This window comes from Apis mellifera, linkage group LG14, assembly GCF_003254395.2.
Source record: "Apis mellifera strain DH4 linkage group LG14, Amel_HAv3.1, whole genome shotgun sequence".
Classification (NCBI taxonomy): domain Eukaryota; kingdom Metazoa; phylum Arthropoda; class Insecta; order Hymenoptera; family Apidae; genus Apis; species Apis mellifera.
Genome location: NC_037651.1, coordinates 5386095 through 5411979, shown reverse-complemented (window position 1 = coordinate 5411979; position 25885 = coordinate 5386095). Strand labels below are relative to the sequence as shown.

The 25885-nt window shown below is 23.7% G+C and overlaps 5 protein-coding genes across 11 annotated transcripts; 3 read left to right on the top strand and 2 right to left on the bottom strand.

Moving 5' to 3' along the window:
- Window positions 1-550: 550 nt before the first annotated feature.
- LOC551275 (T-complex protein 1 subunit delta) lies at window positions 551-3461 on the bottom strand. The gene is made up of 9 exons (XM_623669.4): window positions 3134-3461; window positions 2704-2756; window positions 2515-2604; window positions 2194-2445; window positions 2011-2106; window positions 1772-1933; window positions 1347-1691; window positions 991-1242; window positions 551-870 (listed from the first exon to the last, which is right to left on the bottom strand). Exons 1-9 carry the CDS (start codon window positions 3240-3242, stop codon window positions 625-627), a joined length of 1605 nt encoding a protein of 534 aa, XP_623672.1. The 5' UTR covers window positions 3243-3461; the 3' UTR covers window positions 551-624.
- Window positions 3462-3790: 329 nt separating this feature from the next.
- Window positions 3791-12215, top strand: LOC409743 (protein MON2 homolog). 3 transcript variants are annotated; one of them, XM_006565973.3, is made up of 26 exons: window positions 3791-3857; window positions 3926-4271; window positions 4458-4589; window positions 4678-4860; window positions 4944-5180; window positions 5242-5367; window positions 5435-5632; window positions 5716-5968; window positions 6039-6192; window positions 6260-6502; window positions 6595-6881; window positions 6966-7336; window positions 7717-7929; window positions 8009-8184; window positions 8281-8443; window positions 8915-9062; window positions 9141-9394; window positions 9514-9648; window positions 9727-9977; window positions 10084-10246; window positions 10319-10462; window positions 10545-10858; window positions 10964-11148; window positions 11215-11458; window positions 11686-11768; window positions 11894-12215. In XM_006565973.3, exons 2-26 carry the CDS (start codon window positions 4152-4154, stop codon window positions 12061-12063), a joined length of 4947 nt encoding a protein of 1648 aa, XP_006566036.1. In that variant the 5' UTR covers window positions 3791-3857; window positions 3926-4151; the 3' UTR covers window positions 12064-12215. The 3 variants fall into 3 exon arrangements, with proteins under 3 accessions (XP_006566036.1, XP_006566037.1, XP_016769916.1); XM_006565974.3 differs by having other exon boundaries at window positions 3791-4271; window positions 11692-11768; XM_016914427.2 differs by having other exon boundaries at window positions 3791-4271.
- Window positions 12216-13362: 1147 nt separating this feature from the next.
- LOC411972 (CTD small phosphatase-like protein 2) lies at window positions 13363-17694 on the top strand. Of its 4 annotated transcripts, none has more exons than XM_026445137.1 (8): window positions 13363-14123; window positions 14983-15217; window positions 15556-15696; window positions 15759-16005; window positions 16107-16663; window positions 16821-17177; window positions 17259-17354; window positions 17476-17694. In XM_026445137.1, exons 2-8 carry the CDS (start codon window positions 15005-15007, stop codon window positions 17539-17541), a joined length of 1677 nt encoding a protein of 558 aa, XP_026300922.1. In that variant the 5' UTR covers window positions 13363-14123; window positions 14983-15004; the 3' UTR covers window positions 17542-17694. The 4 variants fall into 4 exon arrangements, with proteins under 4 accessions (XP_026300922.1, XP_006566039.1, XP_006566041.1 ...); XM_006565976.3 differs by having other exon boundaries at window positions 13364-13802; XM_006565978.3 differs by having other exon boundaries at window positions 13366-13802; window positions 15367-15696.
- Window positions 17695-20714: 3020 nt separating this feature from the next.
- Window positions 20715-23034, bottom strand: LOC726364 (metaxin-2). 2 transcript variants are annotated; one of them, XM_001122107.5, is made up of 4 exons: window positions 22843-23011; window positions 22007-22586; window positions 21284-21421; window positions 20715-20831 (listed from the first exon to the last, which is right to left on the bottom strand). In XM_001122107.5, the coding sequence occupies exons 1-4, from the start codon at window positions 22886-22888 to the stop codon at window positions 20798-20800; spliced, it is 798 nt and encodes a 265-aa protein (XP_001122107.2). In that variant the 5' UTR covers window positions 22889-23011; the 3' UTR covers window positions 20715-20797. The 2 variants fall into 2 exon arrangements, with proteins under 2 accessions (XP_001122107.2, XP_003250813.1); XM_003250765.4 differs by lacking the exons at window positions 20715-20831; window positions 21284-21421 and adding an exon at window positions 21501-21833 and having other exon boundaries at window positions 22843-23034.
- A 384-nt stretch (window positions 23035-23418) lies between these two features.
- Window positions 23419-24976, top strand: LOC409294 (60S ribosomal protein L23). The gene is made up of 4 exons (XM_392812.7): window positions 23419-23552; window positions 23786-23869; window positions 24327-24455; window positions 24714-24976. Exons 1-4 carry the CDS (start codon window positions 23540-23542, stop codon window positions 24908-24910), a joined length of 423 nt encoding a protein of 140 aa, XP_392812.2. The 5' UTR covers window positions 23419-23539; the 3' UTR covers window positions 24911-24976.
- Window positions 24977-25885: the final 909 nt, after the last annotated feature.

Below are 25885 nucleotides of genomic sequence, written 5' to 3'. Positions count from 1 at the left end.
ATTTGCATTTAAATATTAAATTTTAAATATATATTTTATATTAAAAAGATTTTAAAATCTTTAAAATTTTATAAAATTATCAATAGTATTAATATTCAATTCAATGAATGGATGATATATTTTATTAAAAATAGAAATGTACAAAAAAATATAATCTTTTTAATCTTCAATATTATTGTATGTATGAAAATTATATTTGTTTTTTTACATGACATAAAGAGCTTAGATTTAACTCTGCAAAGACGGATAATAAAATTTAAATTAATTTTTGTACTTCTGTGTTTTGTTCAGCATTAATTTTAAAAAATCACACAAAATAAAAATAATTTTTTATATGCAGTTTATTATTTTTATTAAAAAAGTAACTTTCATTCCACATAATTATATTATTTAGTACATATTAATATTAATGAAATTAAAAAATATAATTTATAAGAAGAATATAAAATAAATTGTTTTGTGAAAGCAGATTTATTTTATTTTAAAATACAATGAAAAAAACAATTCGATTTTATTAGTTTAATAAATCAAAAATATTAGAAGCTAAATATGAAATCAAAAATGTAATGTGATATTTTATAATCCAGATAAAATTTAAATTTTGCAATTTAAATTTGATACAAATTATTGATTTGTATTCACAATATCATCGATTTTTAATATACTACGAACAGTTTCCGAAGCAAGTGTAATAGCACTTGTAGAAACTAAAAGTGGCTGAATTACATTTTCTTCTAAAATATTAGTAATTGAACCCTTTCTCACATTAATTCCAGTAGTATGTTCACCTTTAGCATGCCGATTTCGAAGTTCTGTTACAGTTGCAATAGGATTTAATCCTGCATTTTCTGCTAGTGTTGATGGAATTATCTATAATATTTCGAAATACATATTTAAGAAATGTGTTAAAAATTTATGTGTATTTCTAGTAAATTAATTATATATTAAATTAATTATATAATGTTATATATAATGTTATATATAATTTACCTCAAATGCGTTTGCAAAAGCATTAATGCAATAAGCATCAACACCTGTTAAAGTTTGGGCGTATGCTCCTAATTTTAATGCAAGTTCTATTTCAGGTGCCCCACCTCCAGCAATTAAAGCTTTTTGCTTCACTAAACAACGCACTACACATAATGCGTCATGCAACGAACGTTCTGCTTCTTCTAGAACCAATTTGTTACTGCCACGTACAAGAACTGTTACTGTAGGTCCAGGATTTTGTATTTTAGTAATCTACAAAAAAAAAAAAGAAACAGAGTAAAATAATTTAAAAAATAATATTTACAATAGAAAAATATTATAATTTTATATAAATTATATTTTTTAAATATATTAACCTTAACAAATTTAGAGCTTCCAGTTTGTACTTCTTCGCATAATTCTGCATTAACAAGATTTTCAGCAACGAAATGATCTAATGATGCGATTGGTCTGCAACCTAATGTTTTGCATACAAACGAAATATCTTCGCGCTCAATATCTTTAATTACCATAACTTTAATTTTATCTAAAAAGTGTATAGCTAAATCACTAACAGCATCACGAAGAATAGATTTTTGTACTAAGAGTACATTACAACCAGTTTTTTTAATTTGTTTCACAATATTTAATATATAAGTCCTTTCTTCCTTTAAAACGCGATCCATTGCAGCATAATCAGATACAATTACATTGTGATCCATCTAAACCAATAAAAATTTTTATAAATTGAATTTTATATTTATATTCACATTTACATATTTTTTTCTTTTGTAGTACTTACATCTGTTTTAGGTGGAGAAATGCAAAATTGAATTAAACCTATTTTTGCTTTTTCAATACGCTTTGGTCCATTAACATTACAGGATTTCTGTGTAAAGATTAATCCTTCTACAAGTTCAGTGTCTTCAACTGTGCCACCTAATTTTTTGATTACTTTTATATTCTATAAATGTAATAACATTAAGATATAAACTTAATATATTTATTACTTAAATATAATTTAAATATCTATTTTCTTACATTGAGATCTACAGTACTTTCTTTTCCTTCTTCAGTAACTTTTAATACTGCATCTACAGCTAATGGTGCTAAAAGACTTGACTGTTGAAAGACAACCTTAAAAAGAAATATTCCATATTAATATTTTATGAATTTAAATTTATATTTTATAAGTATTTCAAAATAATATTTATAAACATATACTTTTGAATTCAAGGAAGTTGCTGCAGCTCTAATTAATGATTGTTTATCTCTTAAATCGACAGGAATAGACATATTTGTCAATATCTCTACAGCTTTAGCTGCAGCTTTTTGAAAAGAATCACTAATCAAAGTAGGATGTATTCCCTTCTGTAATAAACGTTCTGCAGCTTCCAAAAGAGAACCAGCTATGACAACAACACTAGTAGTACCATCTCCAGCTTCAACATCTTGTGCTTTTGATAATTCAACTAACTAAAAACATAAAAAAATATGAAAGTAAAAAAACTATTTTTAATATTTTTAATATTAATAAAAAATTACCATTTTTGCTGCAGGATGTACAACGTTCATTTCCTTTAAAATAGTAGCACCATCATTTGTAATTGTAACTTCTCCATTTCCTGCTTGAATCTAAATATATATAATAAAATATAATTATTATATAAAATAACTTAATTAAAAATAATTAAAAGAAGAAATTTAATTAATAACATATAGAATTAATTTTACCATTTTATCCATTCCTCTGGGACCAAGACTAGTACGAATTGCATCACTAACAGCTGAAATATTAAGTATCTTTTAGATAAAAATTTTATCCAAAAATATATAAATATACATTAATGTAATTATTATAATTTATTCATAAAATTTGAATAAAAAAATTTTAATTTAAATAATGTAAATTATTATACATACACACATACACATATGTGCATGCATATTACATATATATATATATATATGTAATAAATTTATTTAAATATATTTAATATGTTTTAAATTTTATAAAATCAATTTTAATATTTCTTTTAGATTTGTAATGATAAAATTTACAGTTATGTTAAATATGACCATATAAGGTAAAATTTTTGTTATAAAAAATAATCAATGAAGAGTGAAACATTTAAAATATATTTTAATATTATTATGTATTTACCTTTTGCAGCATTAATATTACTGCTACGAATATCCGTTGGTTTACTTTTATCTTTATAAGCTTGTCCATGAGCATTTCGCCCATCGCCGCTTGCCGTAATTGCAGTCATTCTCGACAAGTTAGTTACGTTTCTTAAGTCGGGTTGATTGCGAAGTTTATACGCGAGTTTGTAAGGAACTTCGTTCCTCTGTGTATTGGAAATGGTTTCTCGCGACACTTTTTCTTATAATTTATCAAACACTTTAAGAAAAAATACAATTCCTCTCAATATTAAAGCACGATTGAAACACGCCGAAGAAACGACTGGAAACCTCAGACTATAAATCTTTGAGATTGGATGTATCGATATGAAATACAATAAAATACTGTTTGGTACTGTTCAGTATTATATAGTGATTCGCCAAAGAAAATTTTATAAGTTTGTATTATGAAAATCTTCAATATTCTATAAATTTTATTTAATTTAAATTATGTAATATTATAAAGATATAATTAATTAAAATACATAATAAATATTAAAATTTATAAAAATTTATATGTATGTAAATATAATTTCAAATAATATATGTTTGATTATATGTATGAGTTTCCACTCTAGTTTATAAATTGATTCATGATTAATAATAAAATATGATTTCTATATATAAGTTATCAGCGCCATTGCATTCTACAGTTTATTATTTACGTGAATGTGTTACAATTAAAATGCAAATAACTGATAATAGTAAGAAAACACGATTTTTAGAAAAATTTAATCAAAAGATTATTAATATATCAAAATAATTATTTTAGAAAGTGTTATTAAGATGACGTAAATTTAAAAATGCGTACAGACAAATCCACTAGATTGTCACCTGTTCGTTGTCATTTCTGATAATCGGTATGGGATGTGCCAACTCACCTACTATCAGTTAGATACGAATTTTCTTATGGCAATATGTATTTCTTAAGAAATTATTTATAACTTACAATGAAATAGATTTTTATGATAACACTATAAAAAAAGAATTTTGATATAATGGCAAGTACAACTATCGGAACTAATTCGGAAAATACTTCCAAATTTTTGGAATCACTACAAGCTGACTTGAAAGTCCTCGCCTCCGAGACGAAAAAAAAATATCCACAAATCAAAGAAGTATGTTATTATTATTAATTGTAATATTTAATTGCATATTATTATATAACATTAAATAAAAGTTAGGTTAGTTTTTTAACTTTGTGTCTTTCTCATAACATCAAGTTTTTTTCTCATAACGTTTTATATATATATATTTATATCATTTTTTTTTAAAAACTAAAATAAATATATTTTTTATTACAGTCATGTGAGGAAGGAATTGCAAAGATAAGAACAGCTTCAAATGCTTCAGGTGCTCCAATTTATTATATTGTTAATCAAATTTTATATCCTTTAGTTCAAGGTTGTGAAAGTAAAGATGTAAAAATTATTAAGGTATATTTGAAGCAACAAATTTATATTAATTTTAATGATTTTATATTTATTATTTATATTATTTATATTATATTATTATTTATTTCAGTTTTGTTTAAATATGATGCAGAGATTAATTACTCAGCAAGCTGTTGATCAGAAAGGTGCTCGTTATATCACAGATACATTATGGATGTTAATGGAAACAGGAACAGAAGAAGTTAAAGTTTTACAATCTGTAACTCTCTTACTTACTAGTAATACTGTTGTTCATGGAGAAACACTTGCAAGAGTAATAATTTATTTTATCTGTAAAAGACTTATAATATCAATATTTTAAATAATATATGAGAATAATATATATTTCATTTTCAGAATTTGGTTTTGTGTTTTCGTTTACACTTTACAAAAGATTCTACAACAATTAATACAGCAGGAGCTACAGTAAGACAATTAGTTTCATTAGTGTTTGAGCGTGTTGTTGCAGAAGATGAACAAAGTCCTGACAATGAAGATTCAGATGAAATAAATTTGGAAGAATTAAAAATTCCTACTAATCAAGCACCTAAAAGTTTAGGACCATGTGCTGCTGATGCATATTTAATGTTTCAAGTAAGTTTATTTATATAATTTATTAAATTATTCAACATAATTACAAGTAAAATCTTTTTAGGACTTAGTACAATTAGTAAATGCAGATCAACCTTATTGGTTAATTGGAATTACAGAAATGACACGTACATTTGGATTGGAATTATTAGAATCTGTATTAACAAATTTTTCATCAGTATTTTTTAAGGTATTTAATAATGAATAATAATGAATTTATATGTGTATCATAATTATTCAATTTTTAATTTTTTCAGCATCCAGAATTTAGCTTTTTGCTAAAGGAGAGAGTATGTGCACTTGTAATCAAATTATTTTCACCTAATATCAAATATCGTAATTCAGTACCGGCATCACTGCAACAAGCTACACCTTTAGATAAACCTTATTTTCCTATTAGTATGCGACTTCTTCGAGTTGTTTCTATTTTGATACAAAAATATCATTCTCTCTTGGTATATATTTTAATTTTATTTCTTTTTTTTTTAATATTTTAAAAAATATATTAAAATTAAAATAATGAATTTGAATTTTTTAGGTGACAGAATGTGAAATATTTTTATCTTTAATTGTTAAATTTTTGGATCCTGATAAACCAACATGGCAAAGAGCTTTAGCTTTAGAGGTTTTACATAAAATGACAGTACAAGCTGATCTTCTGACAAACTTTTGTGAATGTTATGATTTGAAACCTCATGCAACTAATATTTTTCAAGATATCGTAAATAGTTTAGGTGCTTATGTACATAGCCTTTTTGTTAATCCTCAAATGATGAATCAAACTAATATGGGTAAATATTAATTTATTATAACAATAATAAAATATTATCTCTAAAATCATTAATATATCTATGATATTAGCCACAAATACAACAATTCCTCAAAGTGCAGCTTCTCCATTATTTACGGGAATGCCTATTGGACCTGGTGTTTCACCTCAACCAGGTTTTTATTCGCGTGGCATTTGGTTACCAGTTGTTGCAACATTTACAAGCGGTCAAGCTAAATCAACCTAGTAAATACATTTTTAATTGTTTAAAATATAATTATAAAAATTTATAAATGATTTAATTAATTTTTAGCCTAGATATGCTTGATAAAGTTGAGCCACCACAAATTCCTATTGGTTATGGAATAAGCATAGCTTATGCATGTTTGTTGGATATTATACGATCTATAGCTCTTGCAATTAATGGTACTAGTGATATTGGAACTGGAAATCAATCTTATAAACCTAGTGAATTTGAACGAAAACTTCATACTCAACTCATTAATTCTAGTTGGTGTGGTTTATTAGCAGCATTAAGTCCTCTTATAGATGCAAGGTAAGAAATATTAATTTGTTAATTATTTTATTAATATGATATTTAAAATTTATTAATAATATATAGAAATTATTTTTTACTATAATTATTAGCACTGATGAATCTGCAACAGAAAATGTATTAAAAGCAATACAAACTTTTGCATCCTTATGTGGACAATTGGAGTTGCAAACTCCACGTGATGCATTCATTACTGCGATATGTAAAGCATCATTGCCTCCTAATTATGCATTAACTGTATTATACAATGCTCCTCAAGGTATACCGACTGCAAGACAACAAGAATCTACTCAATACAATGTAACTATTGGTGAACCAGATTATAGGCAACAGGTAGTAGCAGTTGGTACTCCATTACCTACTGCTTCTTTACCAGTTGGTATGTAATGATAATTTAAAATTGATAGATATTTTATATAATTATTCTATAGCTAAATAAAATGAAAAATTTATTTATCAATAGGTGCACATCAAGGTCCAGTTATGTTAACAGCAAAGAATTTACAATGTATGCGTGCTTTATTATCACTTGCACATTGTCATGGAAGCATACTTGGTGGTGCATGGCATTTGGTACTTACAACATTACAGCATCTTGTCTGGATACTTGGCTTAAAGCCTTCTACAGGAGGATCCTTGAAAGCTGGAAGAACTGCAGCTGATCCAAATGCAGTACTTACAAATGCAGTTATGGCAGACTTACCTGTACTTAGCGCAATGCTTAGCAGGTTATTTGAAAGTAGTCAACATCTTGACGATGTAGCTTTACATCATTTAATAGATGCACTGTGCAAGTTAAGTCATGAAGCTATGGAATTAGCTTATTCTAATAGAGTAAGTATCGAAATAATTTCTATATTATAATATTAAAAAACAAATATTTATTATATATATTAGAGATAAAGCTAGTGGAAAAGATAGATCTAAAATTAGACTAAATTATCGAATTAGATTAAATTGACTAAAATTATTAGTTACTATCTATAAATGTCTGAAGTTTATTTAAATATGTTTCAGTTTTTATTTGATAAATCAATCCAATATTGTTTAGATAATTGTGATTATTGTATTATTTTTTTTATCAATTAATATTATACAGATAATTCTAGGTTTAGCTTTATTAAATTTACTTAAATATAATTAAGTGATTACAATTTGCAATTTATTTATTAAAATTTCTTAAAAAGAAAAAAAAGTTTATATATTTATCTTAGGAACCTTCCTTGTTTGCCGTGGCTAAACTTTTAGAAACTGGTTTAGTAAATTTACCGCGAGTAGAAGTTTTATGGAGACCATTAACAAATCATTTGCTAGAAGTTTGTCAACATCCGCACATTCGTATGAGAGAATGGGGAGTCGAAGCTATTACATATCTCGTAAAAATGGCACTTCAGCACAAATATCCACAACCTTTGCGCGATAATCAAGTATGATTATTTAATAAATTATTTTTAATGAAAAATAAAATAAAACTGAATAAATATAAAATTTGTTTTTTCATTATAGAAGTTGCAGACATTACTTTTAGGACCTTTATCAGAATTATCATCAGTTCGTCATGGAGATGTAAGACAACGACAATTGGAGTGTGTTTTACAAGTTTTACATGGAGCAGGAGAAACATTATATCATGGCTGGCCTTTGGTACTTGGTATTATTGGAGCAGTATCTGATCATCATGGGTAAATTATACAATATAAATAATATAATTATACAATATAAGATTTTGATCTAATGAAATATAATTTATTTTAATTTTATAATAATATATTTTACAGAGAAGCTTTAGTTCGAATAGCTTTTCAATGTTTACAATTGGTAGTAACTGATTTTCTACCAGTGATGCCTTGGCGATGTCTTCCACTTTGTGTTGACACAGCCGCAAAGTTTGGTTCTCAGACACAAGAATTAAATATTTCATTAACTGCTGTTGGATTAATGGTAAGAATGGATTACCTATGATTAAAATATTTTAATTTTTTTTTCTTTAATTTTTATTAATTTTTTTACATATATATATATATTTTTTCTTATTTCTTTCCTTTTTTTTAATATGAGAAAAGCCTGGAATGTAACGTATTACGCGAATTCGGTGACTTTTGGTTTAAACTTTCGATTACAGATTATGGAATTCCTTTCAAATACATCAGAGCAGAAACTCATAATTAAAAGACGTACATTCAGTTGTAGAAGAAATTAGAAGCATCTAAAATTCTTAATATCGAAGTGAAAAATGTCTCAAATGAATAAAATTAAAATCAAGACAAATCAGGCAAATAAAGTTTATTATGATCGTGTTCATATAATTCTTTTGTACCGCTTAAAAAATATATTGATAAATCAATTAAGTAGATTTTATGTTTTATAAATTATATTTAATTTAATGTTTATATTTTTATATTATTTTTTCAGTGGAATATAAGTGATTATTTTTATCAAAATCAAGAGAAACTTTGTGTATCACTAAAAGGAGATTCGTCATCTGTATTTCCGGATTTTCCTGGTACAACAAATATGCCACCCTTTGATAAACTTTGGATGTGTTTATATGCAAGATTAGGTATACTATATTGTGGAATATCATGTATGAAATAAAATATTGCTGAAAAATTATATATATATATATATATTTTTAAAGGTGATTTATGCGTGGATTCTCGGCCTGCTGTACGCAAATCAGCTAGTCAAACTCTATTTTCTACTATATCTGCACATGGTAGTTTGCTACATCAACCAACATGGCAAGCTGTACTTTGGCAGGTTCTTTTTCCATTGCTAGATAAAGTAAGAAGTTTATCTAATTCTGCCAGTAGTGAAAAAGTGGATACTAGTGGGAATATACTTATTCATCATAGTAGAAACACAGCACAAAAGCAATGGGCAGAAACACAGGTAGATAATATATATTATTTAATATTTTATTTAATATTTATATAAATGCATTATATGCACTTATACATTACATTAACATGCATTAATATGTGAATTAATGAAAGGATTAATCCATGTAGGTATTAACATTAAGTGGTGTTGGAAGAGTATTTAATACAAAACGACAATTATTGCAAATGTTGGGCGATTTTCCTAGAGCTTGGTCTCTTTTACTGGAATTTATAGAAAATTCTGCACTTAGTAAAAATAACGAGGTATATGCATGTAATGTTTAATTATAAAAGAATATATGTATGAAATAATTATATTTTATTATATATTTAATATTATAGGTATCATTGGCAGCTTTAAAATCATTTCAAGAGATTTTATATCTTCAAAAAGGAAGTGATAATAATGAAGTAATTCATTCAAATGATTCTGAAGCATTGTGGATTGTTGCTTGGCGCGTTTGGCTTAATATCGGAATGGAAAGTACAACACCACCTCAAGAAGGAGAAACTGAACCTTATATACCATCTCAAGCATTTTTAACAGCATTAGTTCATATATTTCCAGCTGTTTTTCAACATATTAGAAACAAGTATATTTATATTTATTATATCTTTCATGTAATTAATATTATTTTTATTTAAAGAAAAAATTCACATATATATACATATTTTTTTGTTGTTTTTTTTGTTTCTTAGATTTACTAGTCCTGATTTACAAAAACTTTGTATTGTACTGAAAAATGCAGTTGCAGTTCCGGTACATGGTGAATCAACACCGTATATTTTACCTACTATGCCAGATGTTGTTCTTACTCATTTACAAGATGGCGTACTTCATTCAATGGAACTTTTACAAAAAGTATATAATTTATTTAATTTATTTATCAAAATTTTTTTTTTAAATTCAATATTAATAAAATTTTTTTTTTAGGAAGCACTAAATGGACCTGATAATTTACGAACCATGATTGTTTTAATATTTCTTCAACTTTTAAATTTTTCAAAACTAGCTTGTGAAGCTCCCACTTATGGTAAAATTCCAACAAAACATATTTCCCAAATTAGAGGTGTATCTGTATGTATTTATTTAATTTTAATATTTAATTAACCACTATTTGTTATTAAACAAATATTATTTAATTTTTTTATTTATTTAGACTGATTGGGTGACTATGAATTATGTTCCTTTTGGAGAGAAAGCTTTATCAATGATTGTAACATTGTATCAAAAGACAGCACATGAAATGGCAGTCATAGAGGGACAAGTTTTAAAGCATATTATAGAAGCGTTGCATGTGCCTTTGTCAATGAAATATGCTTGCCCATCACCAACAACTTGGAAATTAGCTGTTACTAGTTTGCTTGCTGTTTTACATACTGGTTTACCTTTAGCTAGAAAATATTCAGAACAATTTCAAAGTATGTGGCCGGAACTTGCGAGTACCTTAGATGATTTTCTATTTCCAAAAAGGTTAATTAGAAGCAAAATTATTATATTATAAGAAAGATTATAGCATAGAAATATATTTTCATTATTTTTATCTTTTTTTGTTAAAATTAATATTTTCGATTACAGTGTATTAAATGTAGAACGAGGTGTTGAAGAAATTCAAGCAGATGAAGCAGTAGACTGTCAAGTGATGGAACTTTTACGAGATGAAGTTTTACCACATTCTCAACATATACCTCATCAGTTTATTTTACGAGTAGTTATGTTATTAAATAAAGGTTCTATACATTCAGCAACTACAACAAATATTGGTAAATTTTTATTTATATTCATTGCAAAAAAAACTGTGAATATAAAATTATTGTTTTTAATTATAGAAAATAGTGGAGAAACGAAATTAAGAGAAGAATTCGCAAAAACATGTTTTGAAACATTACTTCAGTTTTCGCTATTGGATGGATTAAATAGTGAATCAGATCATGATACAACCAAGAATTCTGAAAACGATGAGGGAGGTGTTGCTGGACGATTAGCAGTCACTGCACTCCTTCATAGGTTTCAAGAAGTTTTGCGACGATATATTGAAAATGAGAGACGAAGTGGAAAATGTCCATTACCTAGGTAATAGTTTCGTATAAAGTTCAAAATTTTTTTCTTAAATAAAGAAACTTCGATAAGTTAAATTATTTTAATTAACTATATTAATAATTAAACAATACCATTTTGAAAATAATATATATATGTATTATATATATTAATATATAGGATGTCTCTCTTTAATTTCTTCTTATGAGAAATTAAAATGGGACATCCTATATATAATTATTTATTATATTAACCTTTCCTAGGTACAGATTATCAGAAATTTCATTTGTTTTGAAAGCTGTTGCGACACTTGTGATTTCGCTAAAAAAAGCACCACCTAATAAAGGTAATTATATATACGAAAAATAATATTTTCTAATATTTTTATGTATTTAATTTTAATACTTTTTATAGTAACATATATAATTTTTTAGATTTTATTTATAAATGAATTTAAATTTTATTTTTTAGTTGAGAGATCAGTTTGGGAACAACTTATTGGACTATATCCTTGTTTAGTAGAATGTACAATAGCTACAGCATCAGGCCAAGTATCAAGATCATTAAGAGAAGCTTTGTTACAATATCATGATTTATTGAAACCACCACTTCATAGTTCCACAGCATCCAATGGTGTTTGACCATTGCATTCTTTGCTTCTAATTCGAAATAATAATGTTTGCTACATAACCAAGTAGTAAACTTTTTATAACTACGTGTACAATAAATTTTGTCATAAAATTTTTACTTTAATGTACACGTATAAGGTAAAGAATTTAAAGTGAAATATTTTTAAAAAAAATCTTCAATTTGTGTACCGAAAATCTTATAAGTTCTCCATTAACATGCAACAAAGGTAAAAATGTTATCTTTATCTTTATAATATAAATATTTTAATTCTGTAAATTACAATAGATTTTGATAGAATGATATATTCAATTATCAATTTTAATATTTAAGATGTTAATCATAGTAACTTTAATTATTTATTTGACATTTTTAAATTTATATTTTTTTCAAATACTTTGATTTGTATAAAAGTAACCACGAATTTATTTTACGTTTATTAATTATAATATCTTAAAAAAATAACTGCTATATATAGCATAATATTTATAAATAACAAAATTTATTAATTTTGAGTTAGCATTATTATCTGTAATGAGCAAAAACAAAAGTAATATAATGTGGTCTTTCGTGTTTGAATGAAATAACATGAAAACATGTAGTCTTAGGAAGTCGAAGCAAGTATACAAAAATTGTTTTAAATATGTATTTGATTAAGCGAAAATTGATTTATTATTATAAATTATATATACATGCCATGCTATTGTACATATTTGATGTACAACTTGGCTATTGTAAATATTGAATTAATTCCGATTAGAGTATATAGTACGATTTTATAAATAATATGAATTATTCGCTATTCTTACATTGATATAATATTGAAAAATTATGATATATAATGTAAATAGCCACACAAAAATTCAATAAAAGTCTGAAATATTTATTGCTATTTTTGTATAGAAATTGTGCCTTCATACATTTTTAAGCTTTGCACTTTTTAATGTTTTTGTAAAAAAAGCACAAATTTTTTTATTATATTTTTTAAAATATTTAAATAAACTTAAATTTTTAAATAAACAATCGAAAATATTAAAGTTTATCTTTGAAAATATTGAATATTGAATTATCTGATTATTATATAAAAATTATTTTTATTTTGTATATAATTAGTTATTTTATTATTTTATTATATCTAAAATGATTACTTTAGATATGTATTCAATACAAATTTATTTAAAATATATGTATCATATTTAGAAAAGATTAGAGATTAAATATAATTATCGCAAAATGAATATCTGAATTTATTTTATTATATATTAGAAATTTCATATATACAATCTTTTTCTACATGTAATTTTATAGTTTGAATTTTTGAATTAAGTATTCGTATAATTAATTAATATTTAGGAACAATACTTGATTCGATTTCTCTTAACGGATAATTGCCTTAAAAAGAAATGTCTTTAAAATATAGATGTCGCATCTGTAACCGGAAAACTTCTAGTAATAATCAAATTTCAATGAATATTTATTATAAAACAAAATTTTACGATATTATTTTGCAATGATTAAATTAGAAAATAACCAATTTAAAAATTTTAACTATGTTCAAGAATTAATGTATATTAATAAAGAAGTGTTGAATTTGATTCGTGATGTATTTTCGAGTGACGCCGTAGCCATGATTGTTTAGTTTCGGGGGGATGAAAAGTGAATGCGAGCAACGGATTTGAATGAAACGCGTGTGATCGCAACATATCGACTTGTTTCTCTATTTAATGAGTGTGTTTGTTAATTGAGAAATATGGTAAGCGATATCATATGTTAAAACATGTGTTAGGTGTTTATTCATGCAAGATAATTTTCGCGGGAATTTTCAGGCGTTACAATTGTTGGGTGCCGCCGCTTCCGCGGCACAACATTGTACTTTCAAACTTTCGACCGATTTGTACCCAATATATAAAACCATAAAGTAAAATGAACATCGTGTAGAGTTTATTCTATAATACGTCTTTTATTTGATTTGTAATGATTATATTGATTATGTATCTGAAATACATACTATTTCTGAGGATACTAGAAAATATAACCGAGTATCACACTGCATATAAATCGATATACACTCTGAGTATGCATATATGTGTTCGTATATGTGTATGTTATGTGTGCGTAGTGTGACGCTTGTTGCAAATATATGTATGTTTCATATATATAACTACTACAAATAATTGTGGATTAGGAACGCCCCTTTTTATGATGCGATCGAATTTCTTTCCCGCGCAATTTCTAAGATATGATGAAACATTTATAATTAATAGTTTTAATTATTTATATTTTTATTTAATACATGAATTGATTTTTCTGCAATAATTTATTTTTTTCTTTATGATTTTTTTTTATTAAAGTTTAGATTTATAAACATTCTTTTTTTAAATATGTTAATACAATTTAAAAAATATATAAGTTATTAATCATATAAAAAATTTATAAAAATTTATAAAAATTTAGAAAATATATATTAAAATTATATTACAATTGTATTTAATTTTATTAAAGTTATTATTAAATATAAGAGATTTTTTTTATATTATAATTGTTATAATAAAGCTTGTATTTAAAATGATTTTAAAAAAAATATTTTATTTAAATGATTAATCAAAAAAAAAATAATAAATAAATAATATATTAGAATATTAAATATATTAATCATTATAATTAATAAAAGAAATATTTTTAATTAAGAATTATAATATTTTTATGAAAAGTGAATGAAGAAATTACTTAATCTAAAAGTTTCTTCAAATTCAAATATAATGTATATAAATTTATTTATCTTTGATTGATTACATCCAAAAAAATCTATTATATTTAAGGATCAATTATGTATTTTGTATTATTTTTAATAATATAATAATGATTTATAATTTCATTATTGTTTTAATATACATTTCATATATTTTAATAAACATAATTTCATTATGTTTTAGGCCAATTAGATATTTGTCTGAAATGTGGTTACGAAGTGAACATGTTAGTAGAAGACTACGTGGTCGTTTAAATATAAGTTGTACATCTGAAACTAAAATATATAATTATCGAGTACAAGTTAGAAACATACGAAAACTTCCTTCTATAAATAATAATAGTCATCACATTAATATACCAAACAAATATGGTAGGCTAACACGATGGAGACGTAGATGTACTCATTTTTTAAAAGAGGTATGCATTACTTTTTATTTTTTTTTTCTTTCTAGTTCTAAACTTAAATTCTTACATATGATGCAATTTTTTATGTTTCTATTCAAGATATGGATTCAATTATATTTCAAACATTATTATCATTAGCTTATTATAAATGATCTTTGCAGGTCATTTATTAAAACAAACTTCACTATTGCTTAAAAAGAAATACTTTCTAACTAATCAACGGTTAATGAGTGACTGACTAACTCTCAAGGATATTATGCACTTAGATTTCTTAGAACTACAATCGAAGTCAATTTGGTTAATGTAAAGACTTCACTTCAGTTTTGTTAAAAAGATTATTATCTTCGTAGGCTTGTAAAGAAAATGTTTTACGTTTCGCAAAATCTGCGCCTAGTAGACGAGTGAGAGGACCTCGTAGAAGAAAATGCATAAAACGATCAATGGTTACTTCAACACCCTTACATCGAACTTCTACAAAAAATGCAGTTACTGTAAGTTTTATTATAAGTTAATTTGCTTTTTGAATAAAAAGTAATAAATATAAATTATTTAGCCAGCAAAATGCACAACAGTATCGAAAGTTTCTGAAGAATCTAAAGAAAACTGGAATGTAACTAGTTTATCTTTATACTCATCCATATTAAATACAGACACATGTTGTTCCTCCATATCCAGTGTAAATGATTTCAAATCTTCAATTTCAAGTGCATCAATACTGTCAAATCTAATGCCTCCAGCATCCATAGGATCAAATTCAGATTTTTCATATATATTGGATGATGAAGAAAGTAAAAATATTGGTATATATGTTTATAAAAATAGTATATAATTTATTTATTTCTTTGATTTTACATATATACATTTATATTATATTATATAAATGATAAATTCTTTGTTATAGATACTAGATCGCTATATTATTCCACTTCTTGCTCACAAACAGAAGTATCTGAAGAATGTTATAGTTTAATGCATTCTGCATCCATGTATGGAACTCGTTCTTATTCATTAGAAAAGTATTTTCCAAATGGAAAATACGCACTTAGCAATAATAATGCGAATAACAGTAATTTGTCAAAAAATCAATGTTCTGTTGACAGTCATCTGTCAAAATATGATTCTAATTTTGCTACTACAAAGTATGGTACATCAACCATGTATAGTCTAAGCCATCATCATCCATCTGATACAAATGGAAATGTTACTGAAAAATATGATTCCGATGATATTGAAAACAATTATCATGATATTGAATATATGGAAGTTGGAAGTGAGGAAATAGTAGAAAGTTGTGATATGGAAAATATGGTTACTCATGTCCAAGAAGATTGGGAACCATTTGATCCTTATGTCTTCATTAAACACTTACCACCTTTAACTCCAGCAATGAGAGCTAGATGTCCTGCTCTTCCTCTTAAAACAAGAAGCAGTCCAGAATTTAGTCTCGTATTAGATTTGGTATTGTATATTTTATATTATTTTTAATTAATTAAAAAATAATTAATATAAATTAATATGAAAATAAAAAAAGAAAATAATACAAATAAAGTTTTAATAAAATTTAAAACATATTACAAAATGAATAAATGAATATAAAAAGATTTTTTTTATATAGGATGAAACATTAGTTCATTGCAGTTTACAAGAACTTTCGGATGCAGCATTTCGTTTTCCTGTCGTCTTTCAAGATGTAACGTACACAGTGTTTGTTAGAACACGACCTTATTTTCGCGAATTTTTAGAACATGTTTCATCATTGTATGAAGTTATTCTTTTTACTGCGAGTAAACGAGTTTATGCAAATAAATTAATGAATCTATTAGATCCAACACGAAAATTGATCAAATATCGTCTGTTCAGAGAACACTGTGTTTGCGTAAATGGAAATTATATCAAGGATTTATCTATACTTGGTAGAGATTTATCTAAAACTGTTATTATTGATAATAGTCCACAAGCATTTGGATACCAGGTAAAAAAATATTTTTGAAATATTAAAAAAAGTAAAAAAAAAATAAATTATTTTTTATTTTTAAAAAATATTGTTTTACAGTTAGAAAACGGTATTCCTATAGAAAGTTGGTTTGCTGATCGTTCAGATAATGAATTAATGAAATTGTTACCTTTCTTAGAAAATTTAGTAAATTGGGTAAGTATTTATTAATTATGAAGTAATTTTTTATTAAGAGATTTGTATATAACTAATAATATAATATGATATATAATAAGTTTCAATGTACAGTGTATAATAATATAAATATTCATTTTAGGGTGGAGATGTTAGACCACGTATTAGAGAACAGTTTCGACTCTTTAGTTTTTTACCACCAGATTAATTTAGTTAATTCTAATTTTATCAGATTAATTTAGTTAATAAGCAAAATTAAAATTTAAAAAATATGCTAGCCTACATAGGTACGTATGTGTATAATATCTTACAGATAATTGTAAGATATTAATACAAAGCGTGCAATAATACAAAAAAAAAAGAATACCGGTGTATTAAGTAATATTTTATAAAAAAAATTATTAAATTGATTAAAAACCAAAACTTAATCAATTTAATATAAATTGAAATCAATTTAATATAATTATTATGATTTTCATAAGATATATAAAAAAGAAGTTAATTTATTATAAAATATAATAAATTTTGTACTTGTGTTCTTAAATGTGAACTTAAATTAATTTTATTACAAAATTTATATAAAAAATGTATTTGAAAAATCAATATCTTAACATTGTTAAGAAATATTACAATGTATAGTAGTTACTAGAATCTATATTTATCAAATTTTGGGCAGGTACCAATTAATAAATATCAAATAATAAAACTTTATGAATGACATAGAGACCAATCAAGATTTGATAGTAATAATTGCTAGAGCAAATTAATTTTATAAATATTTTAATTCAAATTGATTAAAAAAAAGTTACATATTTGTTGATAAATTGCTCTAGCAAATTATAAATAACTTTCGATTAAAATATATATCATGTTCTTATAATAAAAAATAACTAAAAGTTAATTAAAAGATGCATTGAATTGCGAGAAATGCTAGAAATCAAAACATATTTATTCACATTTTTTTGTTCAAAAATTTTTATTCAATCAAATTCAACTTTTAATTTTTTTTTAAAAATGATATAATTACAAAATTATGAAATTAATTACTATTATTATTCATTATACAGAGATATGCAAAACATTTATCTAATTTATTTAATAAAAAATATTATTTATCTAATTATAAAATAAATTAAACAAAAATTAAATGTCATTTATGAGATGAAATTATTAAATTAATTAATTATTATGAGATGAAATAATTAATTCAATTATTTGTTTAAAAAAATAGTAAATTCATTGATTAGTAACAAAATATACTGATAGAATAAATATAGATGAACAAAATATAAACTTCCATTTTCAAATAACTTCCGTTTTCACTAGTTTTTATTTCTGTGAATAATCCATACATAGTAAAAATCACATGTATTAACAAGTTTTAAACTTAAAAGATTTGAGGAGATATTAAACTTGTACTTTTAAAACAAAGATATGTTTATGTTAATTACAATTATAGCTTATATTTTTGACTTATTATATATTTTTAAACATTTTCGCACAAATAATTCAATTTTTAGTTAAAATATCCTATAAATTTTTTAGGATAAATAATTATTGTTTATAGTTATCATTTTGTGCAAATAATAATTGTTATATTTTTAAATATTTTCTATTATATAGTAATATATATACTTCATCTTATGAAAATATGTCTTCTATTCAAGTTTAGTTATAAATAAATATGATCTCTAATTATCTTTAATCGGTATATTAAAAATATGAATTTTTAAACTTTTCATTGAGCACTGCAAGTATAAATCAGTGTAGATTACAAGTTCTTTGAGTATGAATATATATATTCATAATTTTTTAATTATACAAGTACATGTTGATATGTACGTATCTGTATAAGCGTGTGTGTGACAATTATATCGTTATACCCTGCTATATCTAATAAAATTATAGAATTGCGTGTAATTTATAGTCAGAAATTTATATCGAAAAATAATAATTTAGTAAAGCTATGTTACATCTTGTAGTTTATTATACTTCAAGATTGTATGCGCATTTCACATCACGAATTTACAGATGTGTAAGATCAATCAATTTATTACAAATGTGAAAATATTTGATTTTTCTGTACTGAATTATTTTTTCTTTTATTGTTCTTTTTTTTTCAAAGTTTTTAAAGTATTAAGATGTTATATAAATTTATCAAATAAGATTTAATTTATTCATTTAATTTTCTATGAATATATTATATGATAATGAAAATGACTGATTTATCATTGTAAATTGCAGTATGTATTTTTTTTTCCATATAATATAGCTTTTTTCTTTAATTCTAATGAATAACAAATTATGAACTACTTATATTTTTCTTTAGAATATACTGTATCCTCATATGTATTATAATCATAATTTTCACATATATTTGTTATTGAAAAATTATTAGAAGAAATAAAAATAATAGGAAGCTGAGGAAAATACATGCTTGTTACATATAAAATAAGTCCTTATGTTATTTAATCTTTTATTTATCATTGAAGAATGAATATATTTAAACATAAATTGTTGTGATTAGGAGATAAATGCTATTTATTTAATGATATTCCTATACGCAAAGGTATTAAACTACAAACAATATTTCGAAACAAATAAGAATTTTTCTCTATTAATAAAATATAAATTTTAATAAAAAAAATTGAAGATGAAAATATAATTTTTGTTTATTGTAACTAAACGCTGGAGACAAGAAATATGTAACAGACATACTATGATAGTTATAGGGGATAATTATGCAATTGTCATTAAATATTTATTTCGCAAATTAGTTAAAAAAATGAAAAAAATAATTCGAATATTATTCCAATAACTTACATTTAATTTAAACGTTATTGTACATCATTATATTATTTACATATAATATTTAAAAATATTTTACAATTTCACACAAAAATATGCTATAAATTGAATTGACTAGAAGAGTAATAAAATCATATTGTGTAAAGATATATGTAATATAAATGTGCATTGAAAAATTAATGCACATTAATAATAATATACATATTTTTTACACAAGAATATAAGTTAGTTTGTGTAACTAACAAAATCTTTCAATTAAAGTAAATAATGGATAAGAGTTATTTAAAGTACAAAATAACAAATATTATTAATTAAATATATACAACTTTTATGATAAAAAGGTACTTATTGTCAATTAACACCATATACTTAATATGAGAACAGTTGTTATTGTACATTCTTTTAAATAGTTTAATTAAATTAAAAATAAATGTTGATAACAAGTACAATGAAAATAATCGCAGAAAAAATAAACAATGATCATTAAACATAATCGTTTTCAACAATATTTGACAAATAAAAAAAACAAAATTTATAAAACGTCTAATTTACGAATACCTTTTATCGGTTATGCATTCCTGTCGTTTTCCAAGAATATACATATGAAAATCTCCAAAGTCGTGTTACTTAATTCTCGCCTCCAACATTTTGTTATTTTATTTCATTCCTATCGCTTGAGGAGAAAAAATGCTGAAAAATGTCACGTGCAGTATTATATGTTATATGTTTACAGTAATACATTCAGCGATATTTCATGTTCAATGCTAATATAATGTGCATATATTTAACAGCTATTGCAAGTTTAACTATCAATATTTTTCTTTATTTTTTATTTAACTTACTATTTCTTATGCTTTCGGACTCGGGCTTCAGATACGTTGAATGTTTATTTATTATAAAATATATAATATATATTATACATTATATAATAAAAATAATCTAATAAAATGATTTATTCATTTTTCTTGAAAATAATTACTTATAAAATATTACATATTTTTGGCTTTACATGTTTACTTTCTTCTTTATCAAGGATGCGTGCATAACACAGGAACTTCATGTCAGTACAATCAGAACACATTATTTCAACATATCTAGAGCCCGAGGAAAATTCCACCTAATCTTCCGAACGCTGGAAATACCTAGTTTCAATGCGTTTGCAGAGATGTACAAGCAGTGGATAACTCTGGACAATATTTGCTAGTTTATTACCAGGTAATGGTGTTGTAATTATTGTAAAAATATGTCCAAAAACTAAGGCATCCAATTCATTAGGTGTCCTAAATATAATGAAATAAAAAAATTGTCAACTATGAATTAATTAGTTGAATAAATATATTTCATATACATAAATTGAAGAAATGAATATTTGAAATATTAAAATTATTTTAAAATTGGATTTAAGGATTCAAAAAAAGAATTTCAAAAGAATCATCTGAAAGTGGTGGTAATGCTTCAATTGAATCAGAGTAATTCCATAATGTTTTTTTTGAAGAAGATGCAGAAACTTCAAAATCACCAACAGGACATTCAGTTCTATTCAAATAATTTCGATCAATTCTTGATGTATGTTCAAGTAGTTTAGGAAATTCTTGTATAGTTAAAGCAATCTCTTGAACAGTGGATGGGAGAGGATTGGTTGAAGTGAGAGCATACACATGACCGTATACAAGGGCATCTACTTCAGTAGGTCTTTTCCAAAAACAAATAATAATAAGCATATTTGTCAACAAATTATATTTTAAATGAATATGAAATGTTTTTAATATTTATTTATTTTTAAATATTAATTTTATTTAATAAAAAGAGAAAAAATAATTGAAATATTAAAAATATAGTAATTAAAATTAGTAATTTATACTTACTTATCTCCAGAAAAGTAATCACTACCCTCCAATCTTTCAGACAATGCTGTACAACAATTTTTGACTTCTTCGCATACTTCTTCTATAGTTTTATTGTACCATCCAAGTACATTGAGTTTTTTTATAACTTCTTTTCTTTTTTGCCAATTTAAAAAATGATTTAATGGCCATGGATATACACTTCCATGTCTTACTTTAGTTACTTCATTTAAAGTCAATTCATCAACCCAACAAATATATAATTCAGCATTTACAAAAACATTATTTACTAATGACATATAAGCTCTCATATCAGCCTTGCAATTTGCAGTTAAATGATCAGATAAACTTGTGCCTTTATTTCCTATGAATGACACAATATTATCAAATTCAGGTATTAAAAATGCTCCACATTTAATAAATGGTACACGACCAGATGGGGACATATATTCTGCATTGCTTCTTGGTTCTATTTGAAAATCAATGCCACACATTTTAAGAAAAGCTTGTACAGCTAAGCAATTTGCATTATCAGGTAGTAATATTTGTTCAACTTCATATGGTTGATATAAGATAATTTCTTGAGGCCATGGTTCCTGAGCTAGAAAATAAAAAAAAAGAATTTCAAAATAATAATAGATAATTAATAGATACTTTTTCATAATTATAAAATAAAAAACAAATGATAGAATTAAACAAAGATTTGTGATTTATAAAAAATTTTTTTGTGTGAAAATGAAATTGTTATTCATACATATTTTAAAAGGAAAATTAATAAATAGTATATATTTAAAAGGTTAAGTTATATATTTTAACTTAAATAATATATATGTTAAAATAGAGATTTTGAAAATTACCTTCCAATTCTAAAGTAATAGAATCTGCTAATAGTGGACAAGGCATCTTTTAAATATTATGTTAATAACGATGAAATTTAATTTTTTCGTAGTATTCCGAACCTTATCAAATGACAAAACAAATGAATGTTTTAGCGGAAAAGGGAACTTTCATGTATTGATTATTTTACATTTTTATTGTAAAATTAATGTATTAACATTTCAATAAAATATTATATTACTGTTTATAGAGTTATATAAGTTTATATAATTATAATTAAATATTATTCAATTATTACATTGTATTAAATATTTTTATTTATATTTTATTTTAGGATTAGTGTGTGGTAATATAAATTAGATTATTTAAAAAAAATTCATAATATAAATTATGAATTTGAAAAAAAATATATATTTGAAATAAAAAATTATTTATTTCCTAAAATAAAGATTTTCATTTAATTATATGGTTAACATAAATTTCTAAATTTATAACATGTACTTAAATATCATAAATGATTATAAATGATACAGAGAAGAAAAAATACTAAAAATTGCAATATTCAATATTCTATGATATGATTTAAATGAAAAATTATGATAATTTTTTTAAAAAATCATTTAAATACTGAAAGTATTTCCGCGTCGGAAACAGTCAAGATTGCGCAAAGCTAGTGCGCGGTAAACGACAGTTTCTTTCTCTTTTAAATACAACAAGATGTCGAAGAGAGGTAAGTTGTTTTTCAGGGTGAAAGAAAATCCAAAGAAATCCATTTAAATATGAATTATCAGTTAAAAAGGAAATACACAAAAGCTGAATAAATAATTATTATATACAGCTGCAGAAATAATTTTTCATTAATAATAATGGAACTTCAAAAAATCGATGATTGTTTGGAAAGAAATGCCATGTTTAATATATCCATTGATAGTAACAATTAACATGAAATTATTGTTCTTTAAGGACGTGGTGGTTCTGCAGGAGCAAAATTTAGGATATCATTAGGTTTACCAGTTGGTGCAGTCATAAATTGTGCCGATAATACTGGTAAGTACTTGCAAAAAAGTTGTAAAAATAATACTTAACCTAGAAAAACTGACTATATTATGAAAAAGTAACACATGGTTAATAATTGTCATTTGAATTTCTTAAATATTATTTTATACATTAATTTTTATTTAAAATAATAGAAAATTATTTATTATATTAAAAATTTCTTACATATTTTTATATAAATAAATTGCTGTAATTTTAAAATATATAAATAACATTACTTTATATCATAAATATTGGTAATTAAGTTGTTTATTCAAAGAAAATAATATTGAAAAGATTATATAATTACTAAATAAAGAATATATATTCTATTTAAATAATTTTAAATTGAAAAAAATAATGAATTGTAAAATACAATATTTTAACAATTTTGACTATGCACCATTTGATATTCAATTTTCAATTTGATTAAATCTATAATATTATTATAATCAAATTTTTTTTATAGGTGCTAAAAATTTATATGTTATCGCAGTTCAAGGAATAAAAGGCAGATTAAATCGTTTGCCAGCTGCTGGATCAGGTGACATGATTGTTGCCACAGTTAAAAAAGGAAAACCTGAACTTAGAAAAAAGGGTAATTAGAGTCACTTTTCAATTTAATATTTTTTCAAAAAATGAATAGATTTATATATATTTACTTATAATTACTAACCTGTATAATTCATATTAATTTTTGTAATATTTATATTATTCTTTATGCAGGAATCAATTATATTGAATTTTTTAATTCTATTATTTAATTTTATTATTTAAATTATATTATATCCTTATTAATAATTAAATTTCAAATAAAAATAATATTTTTACATTATTTTCTTCTATTTTTTTCTAGTTATGCCTGCAGTGGTAATACGGCAGCGAAAACCATTTCGAAGGAAGGATGGAGTTTTTATATACTTTGAAGACAATGCAGGAGTTATTGTGAATAATAAAGGTGAAATGAAAGGATCAGCTATTACAGGACCTGTTGCAAAAGAATGTGCAGATTTATGGCCCAGGATTGCATCCAATGCTAGCAGTATCGCCTAAACATTCTGTAAATTTATTGCTCTTAATAAAATAAATTTGAGCATTCGCTCATTACTTTTTGTTGTATTCTTTTTTCTTTTTAATTTTTTTTTTTAATTGTAAATTATAATTTTATTGTAACTTTTTCCAGAAATAATTTTAATCATGCAACAAAATTCATTGAACTAATGTTGAATTTTATAATAAATAAGAATTAACCAATTAAAAATTAATAAATTATATTTTATGAATACAGTATTTATTACTAATGAATTAAAGATAAATATCCTTAAATGAAAAAAAAAAAAATGCTATTTAAATTATATTTTTGAAATTCAACACTTATAAAGGAAAGATAATAAAAAAATTCTTTCTATTTTTATTGAAAAATATTAGATATGGATTTTGTTATTTTTTTAATAAAACTTTATCAATATTGAATTATATGATTTTGCAACTATATTTTAAGTATTTTTTATATATAAATAGTTATATAAAATATAATATAAATATATAATATAAAAATAAATATATTTTATATAAATAACATGTATTATAAGAATTAAATTATTATGGTATAATTGTAATATTGTATAAATTATTATTATAATTATTATAATACATGACTGAAATAGTAAAAATAATAAACTAATGTTATTAAAAACTAAATATAAAATAAACATATTTTTATGAAAAATAAATACAAATTAAATATATTTTTAGATGAAAAAAATATAAACTTATATTTTATGAAATATTGTATTTTAAAATATCAATCACACAAAATATCAATGTTTGATATATTTTTTATAACAAATTTTTAAATTCATAAATATCATAAAAAATATATACAATATATAAATAATAGAATAAAGTTTATTAAGATTTTTAATCAATAGATTAGAAAAAAGAAAATTAAATTTCAGAAATCGGCATTTCTTAAGTGCATAAATTTTTTACGATAAGATAAAAAAGCAAATAATAGGAAAAAAACAG

Bases quoted from the DNA above. Each gene is read 5' to 3' on its own strand.
- LOC551275 (XM_623669.4), bottom strand. From the start codon at position 3,242: ATGACTGCAATTACGGCAAGCGGCGATGGGCGAAATGCTCATGGACAA. The intron at 1,934-2,010 runs GTAAGAAAATAG...TTACATTTATAG, and splicing joins AAAGTACTGTAGATCTCAAT to AATATAAAAGTAATCAAAAA. The intron at 1,243-1,346 runs GTTAATATATTT...TTTTTTTTGTAG, and splicing joins GAAGCTCTAAATTTGTTAAG to ATTACTAAAATACAAAATCC.
- LOC409743 (XM_006565973.3), top strand. From the start codon at position 4,152: ATGGCAAGTACAACTATCGGAACTAATTCGGAAAATACTTCCAAATTT. The intron at 6,193-6,259 runs GTAAATACATTT...ATTAATTTTTAG, and splicing joins GGTCAAGCTAAATCAACCTA to CCTAGATATGCTTGATAAAG. The intron at 6,503-6,594 runs GTAAGAAATATT...TATAATTATTAG, and splicing joins AGTCCTCTTATAGATGCAAG to CACTGATGAATCTGCAACAG.
- LOC411972 (XM_006565975.2), top strand. The intron at 15,218-15,555 runs GTATGCATTACT...TTATCTTCGTAG, and splicing joins GTACTCATTTTTTAAAAGAG to GCTTGTAAAGAAAATGTTTT. The intron at 16,006-16,106 runs GTATATATGTTT...TCTTTGTTATAG, and splicing joins TGAAGAAAGTAAAAATATTG to ATACTAGATCGCTATATTAT.
- LOC726364 (XM_003250765.4), bottom strand. From the start codon at position 22,888: ATGCCTTGTCCACTATTAGCAGATTCTATTACTTTAGAATTGGAAG. The intron at 22,587-22,842 runs GTAATTTTCAAA...TTTATTTTCTAG, and splicing joins TATTACTTTAGAATTGGAAG to CTCAGGAACCATGGCCTCAA. The intron at 21,834-22,006 runs GTAAGTATAAAT...TTTTTGGAAAAG, and splicing joins GATTACTTTTCTGGAGATAA to ACCTACTGAAGTAGATGCCC.
- LOC409294 (XM_392812.7), top strand. The intron at 23,870-24,326 runs GTAAGTACTTGC...TTTTTTTTATAG, and splicing joins AAATTGTGCCGATAATACTG to GTGCTAAAAATTTATATGTT. The intron at 24,456-24,713 runs GTAATTAGAGTC...ATTTTTTTCTAG, and splicing joins ACCTGAACTTAGAAAAAAGG to TTATGCCTGCAGTGGTAATA.